We start from the raw sequence: 19997 nt of genomic DNA, 5'->3' as shown, positions 1-19997 counted from the left end.
TTGTATGTCCACACAGTAATGCTCTGTGAAAGTCTGTGGTGATGCCTATGTAGCTGCTGCACATATAGTGTATATGGGCACATAAATGCCTGGGTTGCTCCCTTCGTTCTTGTGGAGTGAGCTGATGGCTGTGTTGTTAACTCCTTATTCGCGGTGGCATAGCATATTTGGATAGGTTGGACTATCCATCTTGAGATTGTTGCCTTTGTGACAGGCGATCCTGTGTTGGTGTATGCGTAGGGCACAAACAACTGTTTGGATTTTCACGTTTGTTCTGTTTGTTATAAGTAGAAAAGTAGTGCCCTCCTTAAATCCAGGGTAAAGAGGCTTCTTTCTCCCCTAGTATTTGGGTTTTTGAAGAAGACTGGGAGGAGGATATTTTCGTCTAAGTGGTATTTGGATACCACCTTTGTCAGGAACTGTGGGTTTGTCTTTAAAATACCTTGTCTTTGTATATTTGTATGTATGGTTCCTGTATGGTTAATGCTAGTAACTCGCTTACTCTCCGTAAGGATGTTATAGCAATGAGAAAGGCTGTCTTTATGGCAATGTGCTTGAGTTCTGCCTAATGCATGGGCTCAAATGGTTTTGTCATTAGTTGCATGAGGACTGTATTTAGACTCCACATGGGCGCTGGTGCTGTTCTAGGGGGAGCAATTCTTTTTGATCCTTCTAGGAATCGTTTTATGATTGGCCTTGTGAAGAGGCTTTTGCATGCTTTGCCCCTGGTGTATGCTACGATAGCAATGAGGTGCACCTTTATGCTTGAGTAGTTGATGTGGCTGTCTAGGAGCTGAGTTAGATAGGTGATCACTGTTTCTTGTGTGGTGATTCAATTTATGTGGTTATTAGCTGTACACCAGGAGGTGTATCACTTTCATTTTGCAGTATAGCATTTCTTGTAGTTTGCTTTCTTGCTTCCTTTAGGATTTCCATTGTTCGTTGAGGCAGGTTGAGGTGGCCAAACTATGTATTCAGGTGCTAGACAGCTAGTTGCAGAGTCTTTGGCTTTGGGTGGAAAATCTGGCCCTGTTGCATTGTCAATAGGTCCTTGATTGTTTTGATCTTGATCATCCTTCCCCCTAGATAGGCTTGAATACCATGTCTGTCTTGGCCATTTTGGGGCAATGAGAATTAGGTTTTTTCCTGGTTGTCTTGTCCTTTTCTAGCACTATTTGGATTAGTGGTATTGGAGGAAAGGCGTATGCAAATGTCCCTGACCAGTTTAGTGACAGGGCATTCCCTCTTGACAGGTAGTGTGGAAACCTCGACGTAAAGAACTGGCAATTCTTGTCCTGTATTGTTGCAAACAGGTCTATCACTGGTGTTCCCCAGAGATTGAAGATGTATTGTACTGTTTCTGTGGTTCAGCCCCCATTCGTGGGAAAAGTGGTTCTGTCTGCTCAGTTGATCTGCTGTTGTGTTGTCCACTCCTGGAAGATGTACTGTTAGCGAATTGATCGCTTAGGATACTGCCCATTGCCACATTTCCAGTGATAGCTTGCTCAATGGAAATGATTTCGTAGATTCCAGTTTGTTGAGGCAGAACATTGTTGTGGTGTTGTCTGTTTGGATCAACACAGTTTTCCCTTGAATGTGTTTCTGGAACGCTTTCAGTGCTAGGAACACAGTTTTCATTTCTAATTAGTTGATGTGTTTTATGGAATCCTGTTCGCTCCATTGACCATGTACTTTCAGCTGTTTTGAGAGGTGCTCCCCATCCGCTGAGGGGTGCGTCTGTAGTGATTGTCACAGAAGGAGTTGGGGTCCTGAAAGGTCTGCCTTGTGCTATGTTGTTGGATGCCCACCATTGTATTCCTACTTGCAGCCTGTGCGTAACAACCACTAGATAATCCCTGTGGCTTGGGACCAGTTGTTGGTCAGCCATTCTTGAAATGGACACATGTGTAGGTGGGCTTGAGGAATGAGTGGTATGCATGATGCCATCATTCCAATAGGTTTCATGACTCTCCTCACTGTCAGAGACTGACTCTTATGGTAGAGTGATGTTGCTTGCTTTATTGCCTGTATTCTCTTCTGAGTCGGGTATGCTTGTGCGTTTCTTGAGTTTAGTCTTGCAAAGTATTTTCTCTTTCAGGCTTTGTGGATGACTTATAGCGGTTTATAGAGAACCCTAGATCTTGCAGCGTATGAATAGCTGTTTGAATGTGTTTGAGGCATTTCTGTCTTGTGTTTGCCCTTATGAGGTGGTCTTCCAGGTAGGGGTAAACGTGTATCCCTTCTCCTCTTAGGTGTGCCGCCACTGAGGCTAGGCACTTGGTGAAAACCCTGGGTGCTGACTTGATTCTGAAAGGGGATTACCTTGAATTGTTAGTGTGTTCCTCTGAGTAGGAACCGTAGGTAGCATCCTTGAGGTCTATTGTTGCCATGTAATCTCCTCTTTGGATTTGGGGAATTATTTCTTGTAGCGTGGCCATTCTGAAGTATGGTGAATAGTTTCCTTTGAAAACCTCCTGTTTTGGTACAAATTCTATTGCTTGTTTTTGCAGTAGTTCCTTTATTTCCAAATGTAACTGTATGAGTTCTAGTTTTTTTAAACTTTTGGTTTTTGGCGGGTTTGCAGGTGGTATCTTTGTTAGTTCCATGCAATACCCGTATTTCACCAGATTTAACATCTAGTTGTCTGTTGTGAATTTTTGCCTCTGTTTGAAGTATTGTGATATTCTTCCTCCCACGGGTGTTTGATGTGGGTCTTGTTGGACTTGGGAGTCAATTTGAGCAGTTTCCTCTTCCTCTAGAGGGCTGGCCTCTGCCCCTGCCTCTTTCTTGAAAGGGATGCTTGGGTTGTTGTTGCCAACCTTGGTATCCTGATTGTTGGCCTATTTGTTGACCGTTCCCTTGGCCTTGTTGCTGTTGTGACATTTGCAGTCCTTGGCCAAATGCACCTCTTCCTGTGGGTTTTCTGTTGTTGAACCCACCTCTTTTGAAGGTACCTCTTTGCTGCAGGGCTCCCATCGCTCTGGCTGTTTCATTGTCCTTTTTGATTTGTTGGAGGGATTCGTCTACCGCCTTACCAAATAGTGCGTCCCCTGTGAAAGGCCGGTTGATGATGGAGGTTTGTACCTTCTGTTTGAACCCTAAGATCCTAAGCCAAGCATGTCTTCTTAGGGTGGTGCCTGTGCACATTTGCCTTCTGGCAGTGTCTGTTGCATCTAGTGCAGATTTAAGGCATGTGTTTGTGATGTTTCTGCCTTCTTAGACAATAGATTTTCCTCTCTTTTTGTCCTTCTCAGGGAGCTTGTTGATTAGCTCCTCCATGTCATACCACTGCTGGTATCTGTTCAGGAGGGCGCTGGAGTTAGCAATGCACCATTGTGTCGCTGCTTCTTTCTCTATTTTCTTCCCACCATATCCATTCTCTTCCTTTCTTTTTCTGGTGGTGGTCCAGTGTTAGAGAGAGCATTAGCTCTTCTTCTGGTGATGATGATGGAGTCAAGCACAGTGTTGCCCTGAATATATTTAGGGTCCATAGAGGAGGCATTGTACTTTTTCTCGACCATTGGCGTCACCATAAGTTATGTCAGTACTAAGTTCAAGTCCCACTGGGGCATTACGAAGGGAACAGGAGGAAAAAGAGGAGTAATGCCCTTAAGAAATCTATTTACAACAGGGGACTTGAAAAGAGAAGGCTGATCAGGGAGCCTGAGGAAGGCTGAAATGGCCGAGAGGTAGCCCTTAAGAATGCCCAGAGCAGTGCCCTGCTGGGTCAAAGAAAGGAGAACCAAGAAAACCTAAGAAAGAGGGGCAGAAAGGTGATCCACAGCCTTTGCTGTGCACCATGCCACAAATGTATTCCATCTGCAGGTGCATACTGTCTTAGTGGAAGGACGCCTGGCTGCCAAGATTACCTCACAGTCTTCGGGAGGCAGGTGAAACGACGTCAACTGCCGCCGCTCAATCTCCATGCAAGGAGGTGGAGGCTGGACAGGTTCGGGTGGAGGACCGTCCCCTGCTGCTGCGACTGAAGATCCTCCCGAAGAGGCAGTCGGATCGAAGGATCGATGGCCATGTTGAGCAGCTCGGGATACTTTGTGCCCAATCCGGAGCCACAAGAATGACTTGGGCCCGGTCGCGCTTGATCTTCTTCAGCACTCTGGGCAGAAGTGGTATAGGCGGAAAGGCGTATAGAAGACCGCAACTCCACTCATGATGAAAAGCGTAGCCTAGCGAGTGCCGCCTTGGAAATTCCAACACGCAGAATTGAAGTCATTGCACGTGCTCTTCGGTGGCGAATAGATCTAACCAAGGCTCTCCCCACTGCTGAAAGAGACCTTGCACCACCTCCGAATGAAGACGCCATTTGTGATCCATCATGCATCTGCCGCTGAGTTCGTCCGCTTTGGTGTTCAGTGAACCTGCCAGGTTTGAACCACCAGGGATATGCCCTGATGTTCCAGCCATGTCCAGAGGCGGAGGGCCTCTTGACATAGGGTCCACGACCCCAACCCGCCTTGTTTGTTGCAGTACCACATGGCAGTGGTGTTGTCCGTTAACACCTGCAGTACTCTTACCCGGACAGAGGGAAGAAATGCTTTGAGTGCAAGACTGTTCTCCCGAAGCTCCAGAAGGTTGATGTGGAGCCAGACTCCGCCGGAGACCAGAGGCCTCTTAAATCTGCCTCTCCCATGTGGCCACCCCATCCCAGAAGGGATGCGTCTGTCACCAGTGTGTGTTCTGGTTGAAGAAGCGAGAGGGATCTGCCGTTGACCCAATCCTGAGTCACCACTGCAATTGTCGTGCAGTGCCCTCCGAGATATGGACGCAATTGGACAGATTCCCCTAATGCTGCACCCACTGGAACTTCAGGTCCCACTGCAGAGCCTGCATATGCCACCTGGCATGATCGACCAGCAGGATGCAGGGGGCCATGAGGCCCAGCAGCCTCAGGGCCATCCTGACCGAAACCTGGTATAGGAGCTGAAAGATCAGACTCATAGCCCGAATACCCCAGACTCGCTGTTCGGGAGGATAACCCCGAAACTGCGTCATGTCCAGAACCGCTCCAATAAAGAGGAGCTTCTGAGAGGGGGTCAGGTGTGACTTCGGCACGTTGATGGAGAACCCTAGCAAATGCAGGTCGGCGGCCGTAGTCTGGAGGTGGGAGACGACAGCCTGGGCGAGCCCGCTTTTAACTGCCAGTTGTTGAGATAGGAGAAGACTGGAACTCCTGCTCTGCGCAGATGAGCTGCGACCATCGCCATTACTTTCGTGAACACCCGAGGGGCCCTCGTAAGGCCAAAGGGGAGCACGGTAAACTAAAAGTGCTCTTGGCCTACTGTGAACCGCAGGTAACGCCGGTGGGCCAGCAGGACGGGGATGTAAAAGTAAGCATCCTGCAAGTCCAATGTTACCATCCACTCTCCGTGTTAGAGGGCAGACAAGACCTCAGTGAACGTCAACATCTTGAACTTCTCCTTCCGAAGGAATCGGTTGACGCTCCTGAGATCCAAGATAGGACGCAGGCCTTTGTCCTACTTGGGTACCAGAAAGTAGCGGGAATAGCAACCATGACCTACTTCTGAGGCAGGAACGTGCTTGATGGCACCCTTGGCCAAGAGTGCCAAAACTTCCTGTTGGAGAAGGGCCACGTGATCCTCCGACATGCAATGGTACTAAGGTGGCATGGAGGAAGGTGTAGTCTCAAAGGGGAGGGAGTAGCACCTTCCCTTCAGACTATTTGCAAAATCCACCTGATGTGATGGTGTGCCAATGGTGGATCCTGCCGCCCACTAGCGTTTGGTGGCCCTGAAAGGTGGGACTAGGAGGATTAGGAGGCTGCTGCAGAGGGGGCTGGGTGGATTGACCCGCAGGCTGGCCACCAGAATCACATCCCGTGGTTCCCCGTCCCCGGCCGCACTGGTGCTGAACAGTTTGAGCCGGTCTGTGGCTCTGGGCAGGATATAGCTGGGCACCCCTTCCGTAGCCACAAAAGTGGCGAAAGGCAGACTGCGTAGGGCGGGTGGTGGAGAGGCTCAAGGACCTGGCCGTAGCCCGGAAATCCTTAAAGCGCTCTAGCTTGTTGTCGCCGAAAAGGAGACCGCCATCAAAGGGCATGTCCATAAGGGTGGATTGGACATCCCCGGAAAAACCAGTAGAACGCAACCAAGCGTAGCGTCGAAGGGCTACTGACATGGAAATCGTCCCAACAAGTGCGTCGGCGGGATCCAGCCTACACAAGATGGTAAACTCCACATGGCAACTGCACGGGAGAGTGTGGCCCGGGCCTCCTCCGAGCAATGAGGCAGCACCTGCACTACTGTATTCCACACAGAGGGGGTGTAACGGCCTAACAGACATTCAGTGTTTACAGACCGCAGTCCAAAGCTGGCGGAAGACATTTTCTTCCCAAGGTGGTCCAGCTTTTTGGATTCCCTATTCAGTGGTGCGGTAGGGAAGGCGCTTTTAGAAGTGGAGGCTTGAACCACCACGCTCTCAGGGGTGGGGTGTTGGGAGAGGAAAGTGGGGTTGCCCGGGGCCGGGCAGTGGCATCGGGCAATCATCCTGTTCACAGGAGCCCCTGGACCACATGCCTAAAAGGATGTCCATCAGGGCGTCATTAAACAGCAGCAGGGGCTCCGAAGAGCTCACTGCCGGTTGAAGGACCTTTGTCAGGAGGTTAGTTCTGACTGCCACCGTAGGTAGCTCGAGGTGGAGAGCCTCGGCCGCCCTACGCAACATCACTGCGTATGATGCTCCCTCCTCCGTAGCCAGTCTTCCTCACCCTCCTCTGGCTGCCAATCTTGCTGAAAATGGCCAGACTGGAACACAGGGACAAAAGTAACCATCGGCACCAGATATGGCGTTGGTCGATGCTGGTCCGGCTCCGTGTCCACATTGAGGCGGAAGCCGGGGTCGACCCCTGCGGGTGGTCCAGCCAGCGGTCGGGTGCAGACGTGGTGCCGATAGAGGTGTAACAAGGTCGACCGGCGACGATTCGGATCCAGGCCTGGATCCAAAGGGGCCTTGCGGTGCCGAGGCCGAAGGCGTTGAATGCCAAGGGTCCCCAGCCGAGTCCGCAGGGCCTGAAGGCACGCCGGCGGAGTCAGGCTGCCCAACATGGCATGCATCGCTTCGTAAAATTGACGAAGCAGGGCAGGGGTTGGTCCCGGAAAGGGAGGGAAGGCCGGAGTCAACCCTGAAGGCACTGCGCGCAGAGCCGCAGGAGGGGCACCACTCGCACCCTTCGTCTCGTCAGCTGACAGATGAGGGGAAGTCGAAGAGCGACAATGCTTCTTCGACTTCTTCTTGTGCTCTGACTTACCTGACCCAGAGTGCAAAGCCTTAGAAGAGGAGTGATGATGACTCCGCGATCGGTCCCTCGACCTCCCACGCGACCGGGACCTTGAGCGACGCGTAGCCGACTGCCGGGCTTTGAGGAGCTTTCGGGACCGCTCCGGCAAAGACTTCGAGCTATGGCCTCTTTCTTAACGCTCAATCCAGAGTAATAACCAAACTACAAACTATCCAGAACGCAGCAGCACGCCTGCTTTCAGGAAAAACAAAATATGAATCAATATCAAGAAGCATAAAGGATTACCACTGGCTCCCCGTTCGAAACAGAATCCATTTCAAGTCCCTTTGTATCGTGTTCAAAGCGCTCAATAATCAAGGACCTCACTTTTTGAAAGAGCAGCTGCAACCGTACAAACCTAGCAGAGCGTTGCGTTCAGCTTCCCTCGGCCAACTGGTTATTCCTCGTACAAAGACGTTATCCTGGGGTGACCGACGCTTCCTGGTGGCAGCCCCAAAGCTCTGGAACACTTTAGCCCTAAACATCAGGCAGAGCCCCTCCCTTCTTCACTTCCGTAAGCTCCTAAAAACTTGGATGTTCGATCAATGAATCTTCCATCCCCACGTTTTTCACCACAAGTAACTGTTCTCTTAGCGCCAAGACGCCCTAGGGTATATGCTGCGCTTTATAAATATCAAAAATAAATAAATAAATAAATAAAATAAATGGTTCAACAGTCGGAGCACGACTTGGGGTCATGGTCGGGCTCCAGGCAGTAGAGGCACACGAGGTGCAGATCCGTAACCGACATCAAGGAACCGCATGTCTTGAAGCCGGGCATCCTACATGCAGCAGGAGTCGGTTGAGACTCAAAAACAAAGTTGACAAAAGTCGCAAAAGACTCAAGTCCAAAAGTGACTGGGGGTACTGCTCTCTCCGGATCTGCACTTGGTGGCGCAGAAAAATAAAAAACGGACGTCACCGCGCGAGGGCAGCATCTATGTAGCTACCGCAAAGTCATCCCGACAACCACGACGCGGAGTTCACCGACGCCACCTTCCGACGCACAGGGGTACTGCTGACGAAAAAAGTTCCGGATCCAGTCTGACGCCTGTGGGGTAATTCTAAGGTAAGGAATCTATAACTAACTGTTTCTTCCAGATGAAGTGTGCCGATGAACTCGCAAATCCTTTATAACATTGAGCATCAGCCGAGCGCTGGGGCCTAACCTACAGGAATCTGGAGCACAAATCTACTGCCACCAAGATGTACTTGTAATTTTGTCTGAGATCAATAAAGGTGTTTGTGGTGAACATACTACGGTGGAGCCCTTCATCTGCTGGCAGATGTTGCATTTGAGGACAAAGTCCTTGGTCTGCTTAGTAAGACCTGGCCATCAATGGCGTTGCTTTAGTAGTGAAACTGTAGCCGTTATCCCTGCGTGAGATGAACCCAGACCCTTGTGTGCAGCTAGTATCAATCCCAATCTGTGATTAGTGTTTGGTATTACTCTATCCCCTTCTCCTGGCATCTGAGCATATGGAATGTTTTGTGCATTTAACTTGGAGTTACTTGAGTGGAAAGCCTTTCTGCAAGGCTGAGCTGTTGCACGTGGTATTGACCGCTATCATAGTTCTTCTGTCTATCCTTGTACTCGAGCGAGTTATTGCAGCAATGGAGCAGTGTGAACTGTTGCCTTAACGGCTTCATCCGCCATCGAATTCCCTTCAATGTGTTGATGACTCAATGTATGAATAACATGAGCCCGTGGTAGGCCGCCTTTCAGCTTTGCCACTTGTTCCCAAAGCATTTTGTGCTTTATTGTGCAACCTTTAAAATCTCTGAACCCATTCTGGCCCCAGTAGTATAAATATTCATTATAGGACTAGACACAGTAAAATGAATTCCACACAATTAGTGTGGGGAATTCATGATCCATACTTTGTAGTGCCAGTATAAGAGGTTTTAGTTCCACCAGCTGCGGACTGAGTGTGGGTTTTCCCAGGATGGAACTTTCTATCATGCATGCGCCCTCTTACAATTGTGCATGGCGCGGAATATTGCTGGTTTGGTCCTACTGCCGCTGGGTAGATCCATTGGTATAAATAATACATTCATATTGATCTAGAGGTATAATTTCATTCGGCAGAGGATATTCTTGTTCGTACTGCAAGAATGCTTGTGTTTGTAGTGTAGAGTCGAATCTATAATCTACATCTGTGCAGTGAGAGAGTTAGCCCATTGAATCCATAGTGGATGTGATGCTTTTGCATTCGGGATGCTTGCTTTTGTAATGGACTCTAGGGTCAGTACCAGGGTCACGACAATTATGAGTTTTCCCTGAACCAGTGCTCTCTCTCTCACTACTACTCTGTACTGCTGTGAGAAATTATTCAGTGGGTGCAAGATACATTAAAGCATTTGTGTACAAATGTGATTTGTATTCAATAGGTATGGTATACCCTCATTGAAAGTGATATACTTATACCCAGTTGCTCCAGCGACTACGCGGATTACCAGGTTAGTTTTGTTAATCCGTGTGTGTAAATGTTTGGAAGCTATCATGTCAGCTTGTACGGAACATAAAATATCAGTATGTTCCTCTGTCCATTGATGCACTGAAAAATCTGGTCTAATTAAGTTGTAGAAAGGTTTCACTCTTTCTGTGTAGTCCAAAATGTATGTCCTGCCAAAATTCAAAAAGGATTGTAGTCTTTTCAGAGACATTGGAGGTTGGCGCATTGCACATTTTTCTAAAAATTGTGTGCCAGGCTTTTGCCTTCACTTGACAATTCGTACCCTAAAAAAAGACACTGAGGAGGGAAAGTTTAGATTTATTTAAATTAAATTTGCATCCCAGGTGGCTGAACCCAAGAATTATGTAGTTCACCCTAGACAAATGTTTCATTAATTCATCGTCCATCACATGGATGTCATCTACATAGGACAATGCCTCCTCATCAAAATGTTGAAGTAACTCTGCTACCCTGGTGAAAACAGACTCGGGCTGTTCTTATACCCCTGTGGGAATCAACAAAATTAGCACTGAAAGCCTAGCGCTAAAAATGCTGTCAAATATCTGCTCCCAGTTGATATATTTTGGCAGAAAAATCAATTTGAGATGTCTAGTGTGGTTTTGTATTTTTCCTGCCCAATGTTACTCATTAGAGCACCAGTGTGTGCATTTTGTACTGCAAATGTGCATGTGAATGCGTTTAAATGTCTATAATCTAAGACCAGGTAATATAAATTAGCAGGTTTCACTATGGGGAACAAGGGATTATTCATAGGTGAGGTGAGGTGCGATTCTCTATCCCACCTGGGTATTGAAGTTGATCCAAGATCTTCCTGACTTATTTCTTTGCTTCATGTTTTATTAGGTATTGTCTCAGTGGTTGCAGAAATTGATTTTAATCGGATTTCATAACGAGGCGACTCATCATCCCACCCAACAGGATTGTGGTAAAGTGCTGGAGCTAACGCCATAACCAATGGATACCGTTTTGGACACGCCATATGCGTCTTTCTTTGAATACATTTAAGGCTGCCCTTTGTATGGTGAATAACACTTGACCACACGGTTGAAACCTCGACGACATTACGTTATGTCCTGTGTCAGCTTTCCTTGGAATATGTAAGGAAGATTTAAAGATACAATGAACAAAACATTTTTGGGACATTTTGTTTATTTGTGGTTCCAATGTCTCATGTTTGTGTATGTGATCACCTGGAGATTTGTGATTTTCAATATATTAATGTGATGTATTGTTCTTTATGTTCTCTGGACAGTAGCTGAAAAGAGAAATATGAAAAGTGATAGATATACATGTTTTGAGATATGAAAAATTATATATTTAAAACAAGTTAAAGGTTGTGTTAGGTCAGTGTTTTTTGCAAATCATTTTTCTTTAAAGATTAGTGTTTTTTGAGTAGGAGAAGTTTCACACATGCTTGAGGGATCATTTATAGGCCATTTTAGTAATGGATGTTTAATGAAAAACATTATTCTACAATTCCCCTTGAGGAGATTTCGTTGACCCGTCAGAACTGTCTGTAGCTCATAACTTCATAATAATGGTGTCTGCAAGTTGGACCATGATTAGAAAGATGCCATGCCACCACAGTTTTAGGACCTCCTAAAGCAGGTTTCCAAGTTCCCACCGCAACCTTCTTGTTGATAAGACGAACAGAGACTGGCTTTTCCAAAAGTACCGGAATGATGTTCACAGAAAGCATGGTGATGTGCTGAAAGTGCTCCAGTGCGTTCTACAGGTCCCATGCCATGATGTCACTCAGATAAATGCCCACGCCCAAAGTGGAAACATCTGCTGGATCCTGGGACTGTGGAGGCCTGAAGGGATGACTTAACAGACTTGAGGGCACATCCAGAAGTGGAAATATGGAAAAACATGCTGTAAATGTGCAACTGACACAAGAGACTGTCTTAATGCTGGAGCCACTGCATTCTCAGGCAAGTGAAGGGCCATCTTCTGGCATACTACAGCAACAAATGGCTAAGGCTTCTAAACCTACCAGGTGGAGTACTTGTAGAACCTGGGTCAGCACTGAGCCAGAAACATCTGACTCATAACCTAAATATCAGCAATCTCCTGAAAAGGAAAAAAAAAGCCTTTACACAGGTAACCTCTATCACCGGACCTCTGCTAGTGAACCTGTTTGGAGTTAATGTTGATGGTAAACTCAGAGTCATGAAAAAGGACGCCATGGTGAGCTAAAAATATTCCATAACTCCCGTAAGGGACACGCCTTCACCAGTCACCAATCCAAGTATTGAAATACATAGTGTGAGGAAATGGGGTGTATTTTATGCTGTAGTTGTGCGACCTCAATGTGTAATACACTTACCAACCGCTTTAGGTCTAGTAAGTTTTGGCTGTAAAACCCTCAGCTCAACCCTGGGTAACTGTGGCAATGAGCAGCTAGGCTTACACAGAGGAGCGAGTGTAAAGCATTTAAACAGCACAAAAACAATTGAAGAATTTGACCCAACACACAAGAAATCGGACACCAATTTGAAAAATAGTGTATTTTTCTAAGAATTTAGACACTAGAAGGAAAGCGATCCATCTGAGGGTTCCAAAGATCTAGATTTTACAAGCATTAATAAAATAAAGCAATTTCACTCAACCACAAACAAGCTATGGCACAGTCAACAAATTGGACACAAGGAAACTTTTTCAAAGAAAACTTTGATAACTGTCAATACGGACGGTTATAAATACTTGGGGCGACCAATTCTGACAGGGAGCAAGTAAGAGGAACCAGCATCATTCATAGCATTCATAGAAGAAGCAGTCATTAAGCAGTCCCAAGCACTTTATCCACATTGCAATGTATTCTTACGGAGTGGTCCTGATGTAAGGGATGAAGTATGCTGAAGATACTCTAAGGATGCTGTGGATGTGTTGTACCCTATGTCCAGTCACCACTGAACTACCAGTCGCCCGTGTTGAGTTCAAAGGCCTATCATTCCTGGGTCGATAACAAACCTTCTGAGGGTCCCAACAGCTATCCAAAATCCCTCCTGGGCTCGACAAACTCGGGTGCAGCTCTGTGTGTCGGATCTTGGTCATCAGTACTGCACGGCGGCGGTGGTAGGAACTCGTAAACTTTGGGCTACCAACGAGCCCAGCAGGCTTCTTCATTTGTTGTGTCCCTGTGCTGCGAACAGGAAGCCACTCAACTGGCCCCTGGAGTTCTCTTGGCTTGACTGGGCTCTGGAAGCAGCTTCTTCTTGAGCAGGATGACAGGCACAGTCCTCGTCTTCGCTAGGAAACAGGTGCAGCCTTCGTCTGTGCAGCCTCTCTTTGCTGATCCCTCAGTGCAGCAGAGCAATCCTCCTTCAGCCATTCTTTCAAGTCAATAGTGATCTGAGGTCTATGTAGCAGCGGTGCCCTCTTTAAGCTTGGAAACAGCCCTCATGGTAAGACGCGTTTGGTAGCCAATGGGCTACCAGCTTCCCTCCCACCTGGTGGCCACTTCCTGTGGAGTGTGGCATCTGGCTATTCCAGGATGCACCATTCTGCCCACTCCCAAGATGGCGAGACTCCTCTCTCTGTGTTCAGACCTCACTAGCCCACCACCACAGTCTGGCTACCTCAGGGCTACAAGCCCCTGGGGAAACCGGTTTAGCAACTGGTTTCCCCTCTCTGCTCCCCATGCCAGCCTGTCTTCCTAAACAATGGGACTGCCCTTCTCCCTAGTGTTCTACATCTGCCCATCAAAAGCGGCTTCCCATTTGAAGCCTACCTTTTGGGGCGAACATCTAAGTAGAATCCTGCAGGAAGGACGTAACACCTTCCTAGCCTGCATTCCCTCATTGTTCTCCTTCCTGAGAGTTGTTGGCACTTCTGTCCAGGAGGGCAGAACGCAGTCTTGTGGAACAGGCTCCATGTGTGCCCGGGAAGGCACAGAAGTTTTAGAAGCAACAACTTTGCAAAAGCTGAACACAGCAACATGTTACATTGATTTCCACTTGAGATAGAAGTCGGGTTTAATGTAATTAATCAATCGACTTGTATAGCGTGACTACACACCCGCAAGGGTATCAAGGCGCTTGGGGGTCAGAAGGGGGGAGGGGCGGTGGGGGGATTGGGGGGGGGGGGGGGGGAGTGTTGCTGATCTGTCTATGACACTGTGGCTCAGTTGAAGAACCAGTTCTTAAGGTCCTTCCTTAATTGGGAAAGTGATGGTGATTGCCTGAGGTATAGAGGCAGGGTGTTCCAGGTATTTGCTGCGAGGTAGGAGAAGGATCTTCCCCGGCCATGGTCTTGCGGATACGTGGGATGGCGGCCAGGGCCAGTTGGGCAAAGCGGAGGTCTCTGGTAGATGCGTGGAATGGGAGGCAGTGGTGGAGGTATGCAGGTCCCGCTTGTGTAGGGCTTTGTAGGTGTGTGTGAGGAGCTTGAAGGTGATTCTTTCGTTGACTGGGAGCCAGTGGAGGTCTCTCAGGTGGCGGGTGATGTGGCTGCGTCAGGGGATATTGAGGATGAGTCTGACGGAGTTGTTCTGAATGTTCAGCAGTTTCTTGAGGAGTTTCTGCGTGATGCTGGTGTTAAGTGCGTTGCTGTAATCAAGTCTGCTGCTAATGAGTGCGTGGGTGAGCATCTTTCTGGATTCGGTGGGGATCAACGAAGATCTTTCAGATCAGGCGTAGCCTTGTCTAGGTCTTTTTAATTTTTTTGCCAATGTTGTGGTGTTGAGCCGCCCTCAGGGCAACTACCTAGTATGCAGTGATGTTGTTAGGAGAGGAAACTGACTGGTAGGAGTTTACATCTGGGCCTCCTTGACGGTTGTCCTGATAATCCTCTCAAGAATCATCTCTCTTCCCGAATCCAACAGGCTCGTAGTATGGTTACCTGGGGTCGAATAGGCTGCCAAGATCAGAGTTTATGCCTCTTGAATGTGAGGAGGAGTGAGGTGACTGAGTAAGTGGTGGGTGAATGGGGCTGAGGGACAAGCACAGGTTCCACACCATGTTGGTCTGACCAGGAGAATCTGGCACTGCATTCAGGGCAAAACTGAAAGAGCATAACACACCTACTGTCATTTTAGAATTACAACCAGACTATGCAAAGGAGGGGAATTGATGCTGCTCCAAAGTCCACACTTTTGCGTTCTAGCAAAGTTGTATTGTGTAAGAAAGTGGCTCTGTATATACTGTTCCGAAATAGGTACAGTGTGCACAGAGTCCACAGTCCCCAGAGGTTTTGCAGAGGCTAAAGTTAGATATAACCTTACTCTCTAAAGTGGTAGCTTGGTCGAGCAGTAAGGCAGTATCAGAGGATAGTGTAAAGCATTTGTTGTACACACTCAGTCAGCAAATGGTCTCACACACTCAAGAACTGAACTCTAGGCCAATGGTTTGTATATAAAAATATATGCTTGTTTTAGTTTAGAGCCAACAATAGGTAACAACATATACTTTCTCAGGATGAGATGCTTTAGATAAATACCATCAATAGGCAATAGACTTTTCAATGCAATAGTCAACACAATTTCAAACACAATTATACATTGAGCTCAATGGGAATTTCTAGTTAAATGCAATAGATTACTTTTTGGATTACTTTTCTTACCACAGGACTGGATCTGAGGAAGGAAGGTTAAGGGTGCCCCTAAATACTAAATTTAGGGGCGATGCAGGTAGGTAAAGGGCATAGACCAATGTGTCCCCTTCCTGGGGTAGGTACACCCCCTATCCTGCCACTCTCCTGTGGGAGGGGGACAGTAGCCTAGTCCTGATTGGGCATGGCTTCCCATCTTCAAGATGGCGAGAGCCCAGAGATGTGCTTCACCTCGCCTCCCCCACCTGAGGGGTGGGGTTGGCAGAGGCTGGCACACCGCCTTTCCTTCCTTGGGGTTTCCGGCCAGTCTTCCAGCCAGAGTGGGGGTCAGAACCGGTTGGGGCCAGTTGTTGAGTACAGCAAGTGGCCTGGAGAAGCACACAAAGGCGGCATCCCTTTGAAGCTTCCCCTGCCCATCCTGGGGGAGGAGACTCGGCCAGGATGTGAATTGTTGCAGGCCAAGGAGAGCGGATGGCTCTCTACCCAGGGGTCCAGCGACATGTCTGCAGTGTGGCAGCCTAGGCAGCCCCTCAGACAAGACGTGGATTGTAGGTTAGGTTCAGGGGGCATCTCTAAGATGCCCTCTGTCATGCATTGTACATTAAATCCCACACTGGCATCAGTGCGGGTTTAATGTGCTGAGAAGTTTGATATCAAAACTTCTCAGTCTTCATTGTAGCCATCATGGGGCTGTGGAGTTCGTGTTGACGATCTCCCAGCACCATATACTCTTAAATGGCAGCACTGCACTTACAGTGCCCAGGAATGGACCTGGGTACTGTAGGGGCACAGGGCTCATGCACCTGTACCCACACCACTGGCATAGGGCACCCAGCTAGAGGGGTGGCTGATGTATGCCAGGGCAGTGTGTGTTGTGGGCATGGCACACAGGGATGTGGGCCATGTCGACTCTCTGTTTTGTTCTGCACCCAGACACTCAGCCTGCAAGGCAGTGTGTGTGTGTCAGGGTACAGGGCCTCTAAGGGTAGAACAATAAGTGCTGCAGCCCTTAGGGGCCTTCTTTGGTCACAAGGCCCTGGGTACCTAGTGTACCATTTACCAGGGGCTGACATTTGGCCAGAGATGCCAATTGGATTTAGGCTTCAACACAGTTTTAGGGACGGAACATAGGCCCTGGGAACCTGATTGGCAGGACCCCAGGGCACACTCAGTCAAAGTACATCAGCAATTCAGCATAAAGTGGCGGCATACCATGCAAGAAAGATGGCACTTTCTCACATATTGTCACTGGAACTGAAGATCTTGATGTTTGGTACAGAAGAAAGGTGCTGTCTGCATAATTTTTCCCACTGCTGGGGTTGAAGTCCTGACAGCTGGTACTGCAGCTCCCAAAAAAACAAAATCATCAGTCCCAGAGGAGACATTCGACTGTCCCAACCCAATGGCGGAATAAAATGACATGTAAGGTCGCAGTAGACCTTGTGACCGAAAAATAACTCCAAAGAAAAACAACAAGCAAACACTAGATAGCAGGAGTATATACAGCTTGTATATCTATAGCTCCACGGGCTATGAACAGTAGTGATATTCAAATATTGATATATTCACTGGTCATATGCCATGCATTTAACTTTGGCAACATATCAATAAAATATCATGCAAATAAAGTTTATTTTATTAGATTGCTGCTACCTTTAATAAAAAAAAAAAAACACATTCTGAATTCTTACCATCTGCTGTTTTGATAGGACATCAGTGTAAATTTGTTCTCTTCGCTGTATTTCAATCTCTAGATTTGTCTGTTTGGTTATTGCCAAACTACGAATTTCTGCATCCGTCATATTGGGATTATCTTTTCTCTAGAAAATATATGCAATTTGATTTAATTAATACATTAAAGGTTTGTAAGAAAATGTCTTAACTTGTAAATTTGATTCTCATGCACATTAGTTCATAAAGAGATGAAACACTCAAAAGGTGATGATAAACAGTTTATAAATAATCAAAGATTTTTGATGCCCCTTTGCACTCTTATCGTTTCCCATTGAAACCTGAAATCGCCTCACAGTATTTAACTTAATAGCTTGTAAAAATGTCATACACTCATTAAACAGCACCCAAATATTAAGCATGTGAGAAGTGTTTGCCTGCTCCAGCTTTTAACTATATCCCTTCCTTGAAGTATCTGCACAAAACGTAGCATACCCACATAGGAATGAACCTGTAAAATGTTTGCCAAATTCATATGTATTCAAAGGAAGCCACAGTTATCACATTTTGATTTCTCCCATCACTGATATGCACAAAGAGCAAGTTACTTACCTTTGGTAAATCTCTTTCTTGTGGGTAATCAATCTACCCGCAGAGTTCTAACCTTTAGAATCCTTCATGGAACAAAGAATGGATACAGTAAAAGCTTGCACTGATCCTGCATGTCTGCAGGTGGTGTCATCAGCATCCATCGGGAATCCACCCACCCAGGACTTTACCTCCACCTTTCCATGTTTAGAACGTGGAAATAAGGCTGGTAACAACTAAAGTGACACAGGCAGTAAACTCTATTTCCCTAAAGTTCCCTCCATGGAAAATGGAGGCATACGGTGGGCAATCTATAGGCAAATAGGAAGTCAAATAGTAAGTACCTTATTCATCTGATGGATGGTTCTAACTACATATTCTTCCCATTCTAAATCAGGCCATTTTCTCACAATTGGAAGGTGGGTCTGAGGACTGGGCATACACGAAGAGGTTCTGCAGAACCAAACGGACAAAATGTTTCTTGCAGTAGACCTTTTATTCAATGGAGTAGTGCGTGGTGTAAATATGGAGAGAAACCCAAACCAGGGCCTGACAAATGCCAAAAACTCACAAATCCAAAAGGAGAGCTGTTTCTGCAAGCTTTGCTCTAGTGAAATGAGCCTTTAGCCTTCTGGAAGATTCTTCTTGGCCAGGGCACAGCACAGATTGAAGCAGACGAAAACCCAGAGAGAAAAAGTTCACTTCTGAATCACTTTTCTATTCTTTGCACTGGTGAATCCAATGAACAGCTGGTCATTAATGTGGTGCTTATTAGTCCTATCAGTATAGAAGATAAGAGTATGATACAGACCTAACTAAATAAAGCCTTTACTCTTTATTAGATGGATGTAGAGGGGAGAAAGAACATGGTAAGTGTAATGAACCTGCAACACAAGAAAAGGCAGCATCACTTTTGAAAAAAAAAGATGTGTGTTGGAAGCAGCTTGTCTAGGAAGAATACATGGAAGATGGACTGACAAATCCTGATGCTTGCTAGGGCAGCATGCAGAAGTGATTGGAATGAACAGCACAGTTTTCAGTGCAGGAAGCGAAAACGTGCAAGCTATGAAGAGGCACACATCAGAAAGATCAAGACAACACTGAGATCAGACTGTGACATAATAAAAGTAGCAGGAAGAAGCATGTGTGGCAGCCCTTTTAGAAAACAGGTGATTTGAATAATTAGGAATGATCAGGTAAATGGAGAAAGGCCGAAAGGGTTGATATTACTTACCCTCTAAGCATCTGATTGTGGCATGTAGTGCTGGAGATTTACATGTGCACACTTTTCTACTGTTGGGCTCGGATGTGTACAACTTGTTTTTCTTCTAAGCAAGACTTATTGTGTCACAAGGACTAACAACTCCACCTATTAGTGATATTGCGCATAGGCATCAGCTCCATTGTTAGATTGTTTTTTACCGCATGGAGGGTGAGACTCAAGAAGGAACATAGGGAAAACAGTAAAGATGACCATACAAAGTAAAGAGAATGAAAATGATAGAAAAAGAATAGAATCTTCAACAACCTGAGGCGGCCGAGGAGGAGAATGGGTGCATGTGAATCTACAGTACTACATGCCACAAATGCTTACAGGGTAAATAACAGTTTCAGTTCCTGGCATGTGTAGCTGTAGATACACATGCTGTGCATTGACTGTAAAGCAGTCCTCCTAAAAGCGGTGGCTTAGCCAGCGGATGTTGAATGTAAAGTGTATGTAGGACAGCCTGGTCAACTCTAGCTTGCCGTCTGGCCAGAACGTCCACACAGTAATGTTTAGCAACAGAACGTGGGGTGGACCAGGTAGCTGGTTAACAGATGTCAGCTAAAGGTATATTCCCCAAGAAAGCCACATGGAAGCCCCTTTCTTACGAGTGGAATTAGGTCGGGGGGTGGGGGAGGAAGGGTTCTTTTGGCTTTGGCATAACAAGTGTGTATACATTTCAATACACAATGTGCGAATCCTGCTGTGGAAAGAGCACATCCCTTATGAGGCATGGAGTCTGACAGTTGCTGGGTCTTACTAAATGGTTTTGTTCTCTCAATGTAGTACACAAGTGCTCCTTTGACATCAAGAGTATGAAGAGCGTGTTGTGCTACAGATTCTGGTTGCAAAAAGAAGACTGGTAGTTCAATTGTATAATTAAGGTGGAAGATGGAAACCACCTAAGGAAAAGATTTTGAATTGTTTCTAAGGACCACTTAATCTTGACGTACATGAAAAAATTGATCTTCTAGGGCAACAGCATTATTTCACTGACTCTTTTTAAGAAAGTGATGGCCACAAGGAAGGCCACCTTCCAAGACAGGAATTGTAGTGGGCAAGGGTTAAAGGGATTCAAAAGGAGGACCCATGAACCGAGTGTGGACAATGATTACGTTCCAAAGTGGAGCATGGG

At 46.7% G+C, this 19997-nt stretch overlaps 1 protein-coding gene across 2 annotated transcripts in view; it reads right to left on the bottom strand.

Annotated features, from left to right (window-relative positions):
- Nucleotides 1–19997, bottom strand: part of ATRX (ATRX chromatin remodeler) — a 1501634-nt gene that overhangs the window by 7411 nt on the left and 1474226 nt on the right. For both annotated transcript variants that reach the window (XM_085608236.1, XM_085608237.1), the window contains exon 34: nt 17031–17159. In XM_085608236.1, the coding sequence (XP_085464362.1) occupies nt 17031–17159 (129 nt within the window). The remainder of the gene's footprint in view (nt 1–17030; nt 17160–19997) is intronic.

Source organism: Triturus cristatus, chromosome 5_2 (genome assembly GCF_964204655.1).
Source record: "Triturus cristatus chromosome 5_2, aTriCri1.1, whole genome shotgun sequence".
NCBI lineage: Eukaryota > Metazoa > Chordata > Amphibia > Caudata > Salamandridae > Triturus > Triturus cristatus.
Note: the sequence above shows the minus strand (reverse complement) of the source record. Positions and strands in the feature narration are given on the sequence as shown.